The following is a 16,857-nucleotide window of genomic DNA, read 5'->3' as shown; positions in this document are numbered from 1 at the left end:
GCCCGAGAATGTAACATTATGTTTGGACAGTTATTATTATGACTATTTTTTTATTATCACTGTTGATATATTATTACAGTTAAGGAGAGGTAATAACTTAATTGTTTATAATCAAAAATATTTCACTGTTAAAACATATAACACTTAGAAAACAATTTTCACAATTTGTACAGTTCCAATCCATAAGATTATGTGGATTCAATCATTAGAAGTTGCCAAAAAGTTGTGAAAGAATACCACATGCGACTACATTTCTAGACTGTGGATTTAATCATTAATAGACCGCCAGCATGTCATGTAGCAAATGTCGGTGTTTTCAAATACTTCTTGTGAAAGAATACCACATGCGACTACAACACTAGACTGTGGATTTAATCATTAATAGACAGCCAGCATGTCATGTAGCAAATGTCAGTGTTTTCAAATACTTCTTGTGAAAGAATACCACATGTGACTACATTTCTAGACTGTGGATTTAATCATTAATAGACAGCCAGCATGTCATGTAGCAAATGTCAGTGTTTTCAAATACTTCTTGTGAAAGAATACCACATGCGACTACAACACTAGACTGTGGATTTAATCATTAATAGACAGCCAGCATGTCATATGATAAATACAGGCATTTACATACACTTCTTGTGACAGATGCCACATGAATTATGAATAAAAGCGACAAAACCTATTTCCATATTCTATGTATGATTCCAACTGTATCATGAGCATGTGTTCATGAATCACTATCAAAGAGTGATGATACAAGGTGTTCACGACGAAGTGAGCTTATCCTACACCACTGGTGGCACACGCCACAACCAAAACACTCAATCAATTATAGTCCCGCAATTATAAGAGCATATATAAATACAAACTCCAGACATACACAAGCACCTGTTTAAAGTACATGCTACCACCTAAGAGCCATGTTTTTATTTCATGATATCCCGGTAATAATTTCTGCCTACAGGGGGCCCAGCAGGTCCACAGCAGTACCAACTGATTGTCTGGGCAGTGAAGTGTGGAGGCTGACATTCAGGCTAACACACAAATTAATGGCAACCCTTGCATGATCATTTACCATTAACCCTTAATGTGGGGGAAAACATGTCAGCACCACAACTAATGTGTTTACACTAACCGGCCATGGGTGGCTGTGTTTGTTCATAACACTGACACATACACAACTGGACATTTTCACCTTCAGAAGTGTCTTGTTTGCCTCATTTTACTTCCTGGCTTGAATTATTCAATTATATAACTGAAACTCAAAGCCGATCCATCATGAGTGTATTTCTTACATTCATCAGTATCTCTTCTTTTATTGGGGCCCAGTTGGCCCAGTCTAAGGTGCTGCAATTTGCTGTCAGAGTTGTGTCCCTTGGGCATGCCATAACCTACGATCGTGGGTTTGAATACCGGTTAACCTCACTTATGTTCCTAGGTTTGGCAGCACTATACCCTTGCTCATGGGTGTCCCCAAAGTGGTAACGATCTGCCCACTTGGAGCTTTCTTCGCACACTTAACTGACATGCTACAATCTAACTGGAATATTGTTCAAAGCACCCTTAAACCCAACTCACTTACTCATTCTTTTTTCATATTTTCTGTACAGTAGTAACACAGGTGACAGTAGAGGGGATTAGATTTTTCAAATATTCTCAATGTATCCCTGTTGTATTAATAGATATCACAGATCCGTTTCCAGTACGTGATATAATATTTTGATGTTACCGGTTCTGGAATTTGTATTCAACCACCACATGGCAAGAGTTTATGATGTCACACATATTATAACAGTTCCCATAAATATATAGGAGAATATTCAAAACAAATTTTCAATTTTCACCATTGTCTCAACCCCCATTAACGAAAGTACACATTTTTGGGAGATCCAAGAGAAAACACGATTTACCAGAAAAATCTACAATCTAATGCAAATTTGCAAAGTTGAAAAGCAATGAGCACACCCTTTCGAACCCTCTTCTTGTTTGTATTGTTGTATTGGTGTTAATTGAAGACAATTTTCAAATGAAATAAAACAACAGTGAATAGCTGCCAAATTGCTGTGGCCTGATGCAGTGTTTCCCATGTCACTTGCTATTGGCATAGCATCCTAAAATATCAGGACAAGAATCAAAATTGCCAATTACCAAACGAATGCAGCCTCAATCTAAAAAGTCTCTCATTAAGTAACAGTTTTTTTTTAATTTGATATTTAATAGTTTAATATCATGTTTCTATTGCAATACACATATCTTTCCATTATAAACATAAAAAAGCAATGGGCGTAGTAGCCTAGTCGTTAAAGCGTTCACTCATCACATTGAAGGCTCGGTCTGAAGCCCTTTAATGGTGTGCTGTGATATTGCTGGAATATAGCTAGAAAAGCAGTGTAAAACCAAACCCACTCACTCAGGCTTAGTTCTATACAAGCACTTTACAGTGATTGTGATTGAACATTGCAACATATACCGTAAATCGCCGTTTATAAAGCGACCCCGCCTACAAGACGACCAACCTGTAAAAGCCTTCAAAATCGATTCTAATTTATATACCCCGTCTATAAGGCGAATAAGAATGAAGCACATCACCAGCGCATACAAAATCCCTACATTTGCAATAAAAACATGTTTGTCTTCCACAGAAATAAAATAAATTGTATCCCTTCAGTGAATTCACAGGTGATAACAATTAAACTTGGTCAATACAAATTTGAGATAAAACATCACTAGACATGATGATTAAATATTAAATTGTATTTACTGTTCTGCTAGGCATTGTTTTATGTGCAGAGAGTAAGGTTACTCTGTGTCTTGTTGCATAAACTATATACTTCTCAAAACAAGTTAAAAACCACCCACAATTGGAAGGTCATGTGTTACAATTCTGATCAGCCATGACAGATTAACTATAGTCATATGAAAAAATAGGGTGTTCTTCAACTTCTTTAGGGCATTATATGTCATATCCAGTATGGTCAACAGTTTGTGGTTCAACTGCACATACAGGGAAGGCTAGCAGTAAAAGGGCCACCTGGTCGGTATTGACTTAAGAGTGGATTCATAATCCACAATGTCATCCCTCCAAAATAAAAAAAAATGAATTGAATATCTTTAAAACAGACAATGTTGTGCCTTGTCAATTAATTTTTTTCCACTCATATAGCACACAAAAATTAATCATTCAATTTCAGATATCTCCTAAACGGTGATCGACCATGTTGTTCCTTTGCTGTAGCCTTAACTTCCCATATACATAAGCACTTAAGACTACTGGTACATGTATCTGTTTAGGCAACGTAGATTTTACCACAATAAAATGACCCAATTTACATCCCAACTCTTGACATTAAGAGTCCCCTGATGTTCCAGCTTATAGAGTGAGTGAGTGAGTATGGTTTTACGCTGCTTTTAGCAACATTCCAGCAATATCACAGCGGGGGACACCAGAAATGGGCTTCACACATTGTACCCATGTTGGGAATCGAACCCGGGTCTTCGGCGTGACGAGCGAACGCTTTAACCACTAGGCTACCCGACCGCCCCTCCAGCGTCATAGAACTAGCAAATACATACTGTGAAAATCAAAGGAACAGAAACATTTAACATGCATATCGGTGTCATTTGGCCACATGTAATGTTATGATTCATAAGAACAAAACAAGTTTAAAGCTCTATTGGTCTGTAGTTTCAAAGGAAATCCGTTGATTAAGTTTTCGATTCCAAGTAGGAGAGTAACCATTGGAACAGATCAGTTTGAACCAAGTTGGCCCCACCATTAGGAAATCCATAGTCTCCATATTCATCAGACCAGCAGTTTCACAGGGAAAATGTTAAGTTATAAAACAAACCGATACTTTTCTGGATCTGAACTTAGCTTCTTTGCTTATAGAATTGCAAACTTGATCTTCATTCAGATGACGGAGAAAGGATGATGGACAAACTTGGAATGACAATCACACTATTTGCTCCATGGCAGCCAATGAAAGGAACCTTAAGCAAAAAAAAATAATAGTCTCGGTTCTCAGGCACCACCCGCATCATCATAAAGTCTGCCGCACGTTTTGTTTTTATTTCATTTTCAAAAAAATATAAAATTCCTAATACTTAAACACAATGCACAAACAAAATTGAAAATGGAAACAAAAACAAAATGTGCCGCAAAGTGCCGGTGTTTCAGTTTCGAACAATGACTGACAATGTAAACACAACTGAGTGTCGAGAGAAGCTTTTTGAAAACCATATGGGAATAAGATCACCATTGACCGTCAAACTTCGTATCAACTTGAACGTGCCTGAGAACCAAGACTATTATTTTTTTTAGCCTTCAGTGAATTTTTGTTATATTTTAACTGTCAACTATTTAAGTTTTTCAGCTATGATCTTGTAATCTGGATAATGTCTCCCTTGTCCTGTAACTAGTCCAAAGTGATACACAAATAAATAGAGGTTATCACGCGAGTGTGTTTGGGGAGGGTAAATATCCTGCATTAGGAATAAACATTGTATTTAGCGAGCCTTGGAGAGCTAAATACATAGTGTTTATTCCTAATACAGGATATTTACCATCCCCAAACACACAAGCGTGATAACCTCTTTATCATATAATGTCATTCTTTAATTCTGTTCTTTAAAATCGCTTTCACTCTCTCACAAACATTACCGAAACATTGCGAGTTTTCCTGGAATGCACGCATTAATATATATTACGTCAGAGGGTAAGTGATGTGTCAGTCGGACAGTGACAGTAGCCAATATAGTTCCAACTGAAATCTGTTTCTTAAACAGTGGCGAAGCAACATAAAACAACAATTGTTTTTAATTGCCTTTCGCGGCAATCCATTGGTCTGTCTGCTAGAGTAACTGCCCTTTGTCAAAGGGAAGCTACTCTAACCCTAGTCTATGAGACGTCACGGCCACGGTCAGACATTGTTGACAGTCAGTCTGTCCGGTCATAACGTTAAGAAGTGTAGTCAGATGTACAAAGAGCGACAAAACGAAACAAGGTAACAATTCAAATATATTTCGGCTAAATCCAACTATTTTAATTTGTGGAGAAGGTTTCAAGCCGCAGAGGTCTACAAGCACAGATAATGGCTACTGATCCCGCTTGGCTAGGCCTCGTGCCCTCGCAAAATTGTTTCGAAATTTATATCTCCAAAGTTGCCAAAACTTATAAAATGCCCTATCTACGTCACAGTTAGACAATGATTTTCAGTATATTAGACTGTTCTTTTGATAATGATAGCATTTTTCCCTGTAGTTTATCCAGATTCCTGATGGTTAATTCTGACTGGATTGCCGAATGACGAGGGCGACGCCATGTTTGTTTGTAAACACTGAAAGTAGTCCCTACTTGACTTTTGATATTTGCATCTCTATCAGCATATGACCCCAACGGATATCGTTTTTATCCGTTGGCTATATCCTGCCGAGAAACCTACCCATTATATGATAATTATGGATATCAGTCTCTTGTTTATCAGTCCAGCAGTTTCACAGGTAAAAGCGTTAAGCCTTAAAACAAACTGATACTTTTCTGGATCTGAACTCAAATTCTTTCCTTCTGCAGTTTCCTTCTTGATGTTCATTAAGATGACAAATGATGGATGAACATGGCATGACAATCACACTATTTGTTTGATGTGAGTCAATTAAAGTAACTTTTTAGCGATATATTTATACATTTTGACTGTACCCTAGTCAACATTTTAAGTTTCTCAGTTAGGATCTTGTTATCCTATTAAGCTCTCCCTTTGTCCTGTAACTATGTCCAATGTGATACTGATCAAAAGTTACCTGGCATCAAAAGTTACCTGGCATCAACAAATAATTATTGATATCAGTCTCTTATGGGAACAGGTGCATTGGGGTAATTCACTATGCCCAGAAGGTTTGGGGTCCATTCCCCAAATCTGAAGCCCATTTTGGGCATCTGTTGCTGTGATATGTAGGAATAGTCCAAAATGCAGCATAAAACTTAACTCACTCACTCACTCAAGATGAAAACAACAGTTGCAGTGATATCATAACAAGAGCTGAGCAAGAGTTGGCAGAGCTGTTCAGCTCCCTGCACCTCATCTCCTACATATACTACTAAAAACATGTTAAGGATCACCCAATTCTTTCACATTACTATAGCTACCCAGTCACGGCATGACAGATTAACTATAGTAATATGAACGAATCGTGATCCCAAACGTTTTTTTGGTAGTGTAGGTACTGATCTGGTTTGACCTGTTCCCCAGATCAGTTGCGGAGATATTGACGCTTGAGTTGTTTAATTCCTTCATTGCATGATAAAAAGCCATCTTGATCATCTGGGACATGGAATCAATGAGCTGATGACAGGATCTGTTTACATTACAAATAAAAACAAACTCTCAACACATTCTCACTGAATCAAGCACTGCCAACATGTAAACATGGTAAGACTGTTGTCAATTAATTCCAATTGGACAGGGGGCGGTCGGGTAGCCTAGTGGTTAAAGCGTTCGCTCGTCACGCCAAAGACCCGAGTTCGATTCCCGACATCGGTACAATGTGTGAAGCCCATTTCTGGTGTCCCCCGCCGTGATATTGCTGGAATATTGCTAAAAGCAGCGTAAAAACCATACTCACTCCATACTCATTGCTTTTAGCAATATTCCAGCGGGACACCGGAAAATGGGCTTCACACATTGTACCCATGTGGGGAATCAAACCCAGGTCTTTGGCGTGACGAGCCAACGCTTTAACCACTAGGTTTGTATGGTGCTGACATACCTAGAAACATTGATCAGGGTGAATCTGGGATTCAAATCTTGATCATAGGTTTCTGGTCTGCCTAAAACATGCAACTCTGCACTGAGAATTGCGGCACCATAGAAGACTGGGTGAACCGTGCCCTTGCTCTGCATGGAGAATAAGTCTACGAGCCAGGCTACCACACATATCAATCAATAAGCAACACATATTATCTCTCTATACATTCACATCATGCAATGATTTAATAGGATTATTCACTGAAAGAAACAGTGTTTGTTTGTTTGTTGTTTAACGCCGCACACAGCAATATTCTAGCTATATGATGGTGGTCTGTAAATAATCGAGTCTGGACCAGACAGTCCAGTGGTTGTCATCATGAGCATCAATCCACGCAATTGTGATACGATGACATGCATCAACCAAGTCAGCGAGCCTGACCACCCGATCCCATTAGTCGCCTATGACGAGAAGCATAATCGCCTTTTACAGCAAGCATGGGTCTACCCCTTCTTTAGTTGCCAAATAACACATTATTGGCACTCAGTAACTCCTGCACTGTATCTTACCAAACATTCATGCTTCACGTCCCGTCTGTAACAGTCATAATTGGTCTGGGAACTCTGTTTTTAGAGATCACTCAAATATGTACAAATATAATACAAAATTCCTCTCAGACAATTATGTTTACAGTGTTGTTTGTTTGTTGTCTAACATCATAGTCACAGCACTCCAGTTTTATTACAGTGGCCTGTAAATAATTGAATCTGGACCACACAAACCAGTGATTGAAATTATTTGTATCCTATTACATAGTATGTTGTTGTTGTTGTTGTTTCGTTGTTTTACGCCGCACTCAGCAATATTTCAGCTATATGAAGGCGGTCTGTAAATAATCAAATCTGGACCAGACAATCCAGTGATTGATATCATGAGTATCAATACACGTAATTGTGATCGATGACATGCATCAACCAAGTCAGCGAGCTTGTCCACCCGATCCCTTTTACGGCAAGCATGGGTTGCTGAAGACCTATTCTATCCCGGATCTTAACAGGTCACAAATTAGTATGAGTCCAATTAGACACAAAATAATATGGATTTTGGAATGATTGAAACTCATTAAATTGAAACAGGTACAGTCCATGTCAGACGTTCTTCACTCAACCACTTAGTTTTGATTCTAACAAGGAAACTCCCATCATGAATAAGCACAAGGCATCCTACTTTGTATTTTGTACCACCAAAAACTATTACTGAGAGAAAAAGTTAAGACTTCCTGTCAAAAGTACTCAACTCAAAATCATCTGAAGAACAACTTGTATGAATTCACCTAAAAATCGGAATTCGTAGCAGTGAGTAGAAACATGTGCACAGACTCTTCCATAACATTCATAACATGTGACATATTTAGGTCACATGTTACTGTAGGTCTTCCAGCCTTTAGGTATGACTTGATGATGACCTTTAACTCGTTCAGCCTTTAACAGACAATTTATGGTAAACAGTCTGAAAAAATGACTAAATGACAAATCGCTTGTCAACATGCACTATGCTGTTCCAGACAATGACCTTAATATGGAGTTTTCACACTGTCTTACCAGCTGCCAATTACTTTTTCAATTATCACTGTATGAGTGGTAGGTGCTCAATCTCATTAAAATCAGATCTTAGTTCTCGCTACCACTAAACAAAGATCTGAGGACATCCCATTACGGGTCACGTCAGACTGACCTCGCGCGAACTTTGACCGACCAATGGAATGACCAGTCAGAAGGCAGCTTTCTTATGCTTTACGGCACAAATTTCAAATTGGTGACTACACTTCACAACATATTTTGACAAATTATCAATTACAAATTTGAAACCTGAACAAAAGAACATTCTGCAATGGCTAATAGATGGTCTAGATTGTAAGGATTCAGTCGTTAAACCCATAACCATCGTTCAGAATACCCTGTGTTAAAGTCTTCGAGGTTGTATGATTAGAAATCACATTCCGACTGTCACTTTCATAATCTGGTAAGCGACGCTCTGATTGGTCAGATGAAAGGTCGTTCTGATGTGACCCCTAATGGGATGTCTTCAGATCTTTGTTTAGCGGTAGCGAGAACTAAGGTCTGATTTTAATGAGAATGGGTAGGCGCTAAGGGATGCGCTTACACTTTTCACGAACACCTGTTGTCATCACTGTTTCCGCATATATTCAAGACAGGTTATTCTCTCGCATTGACAGTTTGAATTCAGGAACAAAATAAATAAAAATAAATACAGACATGGCTCAAACAAAAGTATCTTGTTATATATTTTCACTGGTTGAGCAAAACTTACTTACAGTGAGTCAACATTCTCATATTAATCTTAAAAAAGATAGGTTTATCCTTTGACTAAATAACTAACTTTTTGGTACAATTTAGTAGTGATTTCACCCCGCAAAATTTGTCTTATGACACGCAGGATACACATACAATTCTTGCATGAATACACGATAGAAGTCATGGCATAATGTGTACAAGAACTTACACCACATGACACACTGCCAGTGTCACACATGACCCACTGTATACACCAGAAAGCTCTGGGGCCGATTCAAACTGGGCTTCGATTTACAGCACTTGCTTATCAAGACAGTCCAAACGGAAAGTCCTTTTCAAACAAGTTATGAACGAAGTCTGACCCTAATTCAACTAGCTGAAAGGCTTGTTGTACGTTGGCCATATAAGTTGATTGTGTAGGGGTAATACTGTCGCAACCATTTCAGATCTGGAGTAATGAAAGACTACATGTCAAGAGGGGAAATTAGGTTACCAAGATTACAATGTGTGACAATGAACCTGATCAGGAGCACTATAGTAGCAGGTGCTTGGTACATGCTAGTAAGACGATATTCCCTCGTAGGAAGATCATAGATTTAGTGCCACAGATTATCTCAATAGTTAATTATGGGTTCATAACACTTTGGGGTTTAGATCATTATATATGAAGAAGAGGTTTGTATTATCTCGGAGGACAAACAAACTAAATTGAATACTGTAATAGATATGCCATAACTAATGTTTATCCTGGCCGATAATGTGCTGTATGGGATTAGGCATTGTATAATGTGCCAGAGTAATGGCTTGAGTGACAGGTCACCCTCATCATGCCTGATCAATATCTATGTATGTTTTTGTGGTATCATTGCACAGTTTTCAAGATAAAATCAAGGTATATCATTTTACATTGAGACTCACTACGATGAATATCATCACATTTATCCTTGATATTTTGTACAAGATGGAGGTTTGATATTCAATTATATGGAAATATTCAACATATAGAGCATCTTAACTGAGTATCCTTTGATATAAAATATATCAACACGGGTCGATGAAAGTTTATAACTCTGAGGCTGCTATTTATCATCCTTCCAACTGTTTAGTTCCTAATCAGTAAAAAGCAGTGTTTTTGTGTGCAAAAAGAACAGCTGACAGGCTTAAGTGGCAGGGAGATAAGTGATGTCATTTGACTGTGATGTTATGGTAACCCATGATGTCACAATGGTCTGCAAAGCATTGTGATGTAATCTAATTTGCAGCAAATATCTCCTAGAAGGTTCTTTGACAGAGCAACTGAAGTACCAAAGTATGAACTACAAACAAGTACAAACAACATACCTCTACCAGGAGAGGCCAACACTAATGAATTGGCTCTTCAACACGTTCAAGACTGGAGAAATCGATAGTTTAGTCGTATGCATCAAGTACTCAGTAGTGCTTGGTCTTATTCTTAAATCAATGTAATGTTAATGACATTTGAAAAGCCGGGTCGCCTCAGTACTTAAAGCCACTTTCATGTGAATTAAGCCAGGTAAAATCGAGAAAAACAACTTAAATAAACATTACATGTTGAGTGAGTGAGTATGGTTTTACACCGCTTTTAGCAATATTCCAGCAATATCACGGCGGGGGACACCAGAAATGGGCTTCACACATTGTACCCATGTCAGGATTCAAACCCGGGTCTTCGGCGTGACGAGCGAATGCTTTAACCACTAGGCTACCGGACCGCCCCCATTACATGTTGAAAGTCCTCCTGCTGATGTGAACAGTGGTAAATGTAATTACGTACCTTTCATATGTCTGCTTCATCTTTTTACACGCAACATACGTCCCATCTTTGGTATTTTGGCACTTGAGTACATCAGAAAAGGTACCTTCACCTTTTTTGCCTAATATCCTGTATTCTGAAACAGTCAAATTAAACAGATTAATTTCACAGGATGCAAACAGTATGTCATATATGGAACCGTATATCACAGACCAGGGGTGGTGGGGTAGTCTGGCCATGGGTACAATGTGTGAATTTCTGGTGTCCCCCCACCATGATATTGCTGGAATATTGCTAAAAGTAACGTAAAACATGCTCACTCACTCACAAATTACATGGGTGATCAGGCTCGCTGACTTGGTTGATACATGTCATCGTATCCCATTTCCGTGGATCGATGCTCATGATGACAATTACTGTATTGTCTGATCCAGACTCAATTATTTACAGACCGCGTCATATAGCTTGAATATTGCTGAGTGCGGCATTAAACAACAAACAAACAAACATGTAATACTCAGGGGGAGGGACAGGGGGATATTAGCTAGAGATACAATATGTTTTCAGTTTAAACTTCAACACACACATATTCGTTTGTGAATGGATACGATGAACAATTTAGTTCTTTCTCGCAACACATTTTTTTCTGTGGAATGGGATACAAACAATTTCATTCTTCAACACATTTTTTCATGATATTCAGCAAACATTTATTGGGGGGAACTTGGATATGACTTTTAAGGCATTATTCTTCAGATGTTTCAGGTTTATCCATGATTAATCATCCAGAGTGGGATTCTGGAGAAGAATGGGTACACAATATCTCATGCTTGTCACAACAGGCGTTTAACCCATGAGGAGTGGAGTAATGAAAAGATGGTGTATATTGTCCGTAACAGTCAGAGTTCTTTGTTACAATAACAGATATGTTGGACTTTGTGTAACACTGTGGGCCCATATATTCACATGATAAAGGTGCATCATCAAGTTTGTATTTGGATTTTTCTCCTTGAAATAGAAAGCTTTGGGTACGCTTTCTTGAAATTTGTTCCATTGTCTCTGCATAGTTGCAAAGTCTTTAACTGCTAGATTGACATATTAAACATGAGAGAAAAAAAGGCAGTTTAATTGACTTGAAAAAAAAAGATGGGACTGCCGGTTGCAACAATTAACACAACATTCTAAACAATTTAGGGGGTGTTTTGCCAGGCATTTTGTATTGCAATATACTGCGATACTTAGGTCTGTATTGTGATAAGTATTGCAATATATTGCCATTGACATACAGGTATGGGATGTCTTCTTCACCCTTCATGTTTAAAGAATAAACTCGCACTATACATCAAGTTTTCCCTAGATGCTGGGAACGATAACACAGTTGTGAGGGGTAATACCATGCAGTCCTACTGACCATATCCATTATAAAATCGCCATGGAAACCGCCAGGTGGATGGAAAGGCAGACAGTTCCTATAAATTTACATTTTTAATGTTATCGATAAATTATCATCGCAATATGTTATCATAATACTTATCATGTTGATAGCATGGGTACTGGAATAACCCAAAAAAATTAACCACAATTGTTCATTTGTCTCTGTGACAAACAAGTAAACTTTGGACTCAACTTTCTCCAACAGCAGCTGCAGTGTATTTCTTACCTCTTTGCTGATGTTATACCTAGGACATGAAACTTAACAACCCTGCTGTTCAATTATAGCTTGTTTAGGGAGTATGAAGCTGATTATCTAGCATTTCTTTCGAGGTTGTACTCCCTCTGTGTTGCCATATCAACCACATTGATAATTAATTTTGAGACTATGGAGATTTGTTCTGTATACCTATCTATAGAAAGTGGGGAACATCCAAAACGGTTACCTAGGCCACACAGCACCACCTTGGTCCTAGCACAGAGTGACATGTTGTTTTTGTTTGTTTGTTGTCTAACGACGCACTCAGTAATATTCCAGCTATATGGCGGCGATCTGTAAATAATCGAGCCTGCTCCAGACAATCCAGTGATTGACAAAATAAGCATCAATTTACACTATTGGGATATGACATGCATTAACCCGGATCTTCACAGGGCTGTGTGAAATGTAGATACCCAGTAAATATAGATGTATTGAAATCAACTGTTCTTCCCACCATTGCATTCAAGTTATTTTCAATCTTATATTGAGTATTTCACTCACCGCTAAATCCTTGAGACTATGTGTGTGATTATTTACAGATATATTTTACCAATCTTAATCTCTGCACATAAAACAATGTCTTGCATACAATAAATACAATTGAAACTGTAAATTAGCATGTCTAGTGTTTTATTGCTAATTTCACATTTTCATTGACTAAGTTGGTTATTTCCTGTTCGTTAACCTGAAGTTATACAATGCAGTCTTTGACTGCGCACTATACATGTACATTGTATATGGAATAGCATAATTCCCCAAAATTTACCCATGAATGGGAGGTGCACATTATGCTTGGGTGTACACAAGATATACATGGAAGTGTGGTAATATACACAATTCTTTCAGTGTTTTCTTGCCAAACAAGGACTTGCTGAATAATAGTGGGACAATTTGTACTTATATTTATGACTGGCATAAGAAACAAAAGCAGTCTGTGTAGGGATATAGCAGTAACAGCATACTGGGAACATGACACTTCTTGATACAATTGAACTGCTTTATCTTATGCTAAAATGCCAGTCCTGGTGACAACTGGCTTGGTGATTGGTTGATTGCATCCTACCCCCACGTAATATCAACCACCCCCACGTAATATCAACCACTATATTCACAGGCTGCCATGAAATAGCTGGTATATTCTGTTGGAGTATATACAATCCTTATAAACAGGAAGTAAGTGGTGTATAAAACTTGATCCGATTCCTCTTTACCAAATTCTGAATTAAATCAAGGAAAAAGGTCATAAATGCTACTCAACTTTGATTGGATAAGCAGATATGTCATTCTGATAAAATATACACTTGACATATTAAAGAAAGATTAAAAACATCCCTATCAAAAGAGGGGTAGAATATATTGACCCTGTTCAGACATGGGCTGGAGCTTGTCTCCAGTAACATATGCTTGTAATACTTACAGACTGGACATTTATTTGAGGGGAGACATTATGAAATGTCCATGCTTTCATGATTTTTCTGTATTATGTTCTATAACCCTCCCCTCAAGTGTGTCATATGTTTTGGTGACCCTCCCCTAACACCAGATTGATTATTTATAGGCTGCCATGATATGTGCGGTATATTGCTGACTGCAATATGGACATCATGTGGTGTCTGTTAGCTGAACAACATTCACAGTCAAAATATAGCTACGACATATATTATTTCATAGTACACTGGGTTTTTTTCAAATTTGCTCGAGCTAATGATTAAATAATTAGAAGGGTAAATATGTATTTAAACCAAAGGGAAATATTGATCTCGCTTAAAGGACTAGGCTGTATAGATACAGGAGTAATGAAGTAATGCATGTATGTGGTCTGAGGTTCATGACGGATTAATGAAGAGATTGCGCCGGAAAGACCAAGTTGTGATAGCTCAACACTAAATATAGACGGTTAACCAACACTACCACTTCTCTGTTGATCTTAAACCTCTGAAGTATCGGGTTCTATACTTTATTCATGGTAGGAAGAGCCAAACACTTGTATAGAGCCACAAGACTCTGTAGCTCACCTGAACTATAAGGTGAGGTGAGGTGAAATGGGGTTTAACGTCGCGTCCAAGATTATTGCACTTATATAGCGACGTGCATGTACGTATGTGTGTTTGTGTGGCTGCTTGCACCAGTCCGGACTGATGCCGATTTATAGTGCTAGCTCACTGAGATACAATGCTGCAGTTTAACATGAATACCCCACTCAGACACAGTATACTGACTCCGAGCCGACCAGTCCTTGTTTGAGCCCCTTAATGCCGAGCGCCAGACAGGGTAACAACAAGTACCATTTTTTAACGTCTTTTGGTATGACGCGGCCGGGGATCGAACCGCGGACCTTCCTCTCTCTGGGCGGATGCTCTACCACTAGACCATGGAGGCGGTCCCTGAATTATAAAGACGTTTCACTTCACTTCACTTTATTCAGTACTTGTAGGCCACAGGCCTTTTTGTACAGACGAAATACAATTTAGGTGCAAAGACGTTTCAACCTTATACAAAGTAAGTAAGTGAGTATGGTTCTGCGCAGCTTTTAACAATATTCCAGCAATATCACCGCAGGGGACACAGAAATGGGCTTCACACATTGTACCCAAGTCGGGAATCGATCCTGGTCCTTGGTGAAATAAGTGAACACTTTAACCACTCGGCTACTCCACCGTCCCCCTATTAAAAGTATTATGACATTATGCACGTATGTTATGAACGTGAAATCATCACTGGTACAATAGGTGAGCTGATAATGATACCAAGGTCCAGAACAGTTCAGCTTTTGAGTATTTCCTCAACCCCTGACTACATGTGGTGTTAGATTTGATGTCCAGTGGTGATGGTATGTGTAGGACTGTGAACTAAGGAGTGAGTGAGTGAGTGAGTGAGTTAAGGAGTGAGTGAGTGAGTGAGTGAGTGAGTGAGTGAGAGTGAAAATTAATCACATAATCAATATTATAGCCATATCGTGACTAAATCTAGTTACACATTATTAATACATAAATTTATACCATAAAATCTGTTGGCAAAGGACAGTAAAAGACCTAGATAATTACAGATATAGACTTAAAACTAGTATTTAACCATAAACATTGATTAAATATGGGTTATAGATCACCAGCAACCAAAGTTAGGCCACCATACTGGGGACCATGGAGACTTACGATACTTCCGTGAGATTGAGTGAGTGTAATTATTGTAGGGTCATTGTCATCACTACTAGTATCAACAACCTACTATTTTATATCCAATCCTTCTTACAGAATGTGAACAGCTGCAGTTATAAGTGTTATTATCATCAATTTGAATTTGAATCTACTTAAAAATACTAAATGCCTCATCCTTTTTAGCATTAATACATCAACTAGGGGGCGGTCAGGTAGCCTAGTGGTTAAAGCATTCGTTCGTCACGCTGAAGACCCGGGTTCGATTCTCGACATGGGCACAATGTGTGAAACCCATTTCTGGTGTCCCCCGCTGTGATATTGCCGGAATATTGCTAAAAGCGGCGTAAAACCATACTCATTCACTCACATCAACTACACAATGATTTACTGACGGCTACAATCTATTTTTCTTTCATTTCCAAAACTAATAAATCAAGAAATCTATATTTTCGAAATTAATATTTCCCATTAATGTAGAGATGAACATTTTGTAATATTTATTGCAATCAGACATACACAGCTGTTACTAAACAGGTCAATAATAAGTTAAACTGTAACCACAACTTCATCTGGATGATATAACAAGACATCACATCTTGATCTGGATGATAAAACAAGACATCACATCTTCATCTGGATGATATAACCAGACATTACATCTTCATCTGGATGATATAACAACCCATTACAACTTCATCTGGATGATAAAACAAGACATTACATCTTCATCTGGATGATAAAACAAGACATCACAACTTCATCTGGATGATATAACAAGACATTACAACTTCATCTGGATGATATAACAAGACATCACAACTTCATCTGGATGATAAAACAAGACATCACATCTTGATCTGGATGATAAAACAAGACATCACATCTTCATCTGGATGATATAACCAGACATTACATCTTCATCTGGATGATATAACAAGACATTACAACTTCATCTGGATGATATAACAAGACATCACAACTTCATCTGGATGATAAAACAAGACATCACATCTTGATCTGGATGATATAACAAGATATCACAACTTCATCTGGATGATAAAACAAGACATCAGAACTTGTCAAAGACAAGTATACTTGCCGAAAGAGGCAACTAAGGTGATTGGGTGGTCAGACTCGGTGACTTGGTTGATGCATGTCATCGTTTACCAATTGCTC

General features: G+C 38.2%; 1 protein-coding gene across 3 annotated transcripts in view; it reads right to left on the bottom strand.

Annotated features, from left to right (window-relative positions):
* Window positions 1–16,857, bottom strand: part of LOC124137076 (MAPK/MAK/MRK overlapping kinase-like) — a 62,935-nt gene that overhangs the window by 32,718 nt on the left and 13,360 nt on the right. For all 3 annotated transcript variants that reach the window (XM_046503222.2, XM_046503224.2, XM_046503223.2), the window contains exon 2: window positions 10,855–10,969. In XM_046503222.2, coding sequence (XP_046359178.2) covers window positions 10,855–10,969 — 115 coding nt within the window. The remainder of the gene's footprint in view (window positions 1–10,854; window positions 10,970–16,857) is intronic.

Source organism: Haliotis rufescens, unplaced genomic scaffold, assembly GCF_023055435.1.
Source record: "Haliotis rufescens isolate VD_foot unplaced genomic scaffold, xgHalRufe1.0.p SCAF_3, whole genome shotgun sequence".
Taxonomy (NCBI): Eukaryota; Metazoa; Mollusca; class Gastropoda; order Lepetellida; family Haliotidae; genus Haliotis; species Haliotis rufescens.
This window is presented reverse-complemented; position numbering and strand designations above follow the sequence as displayed.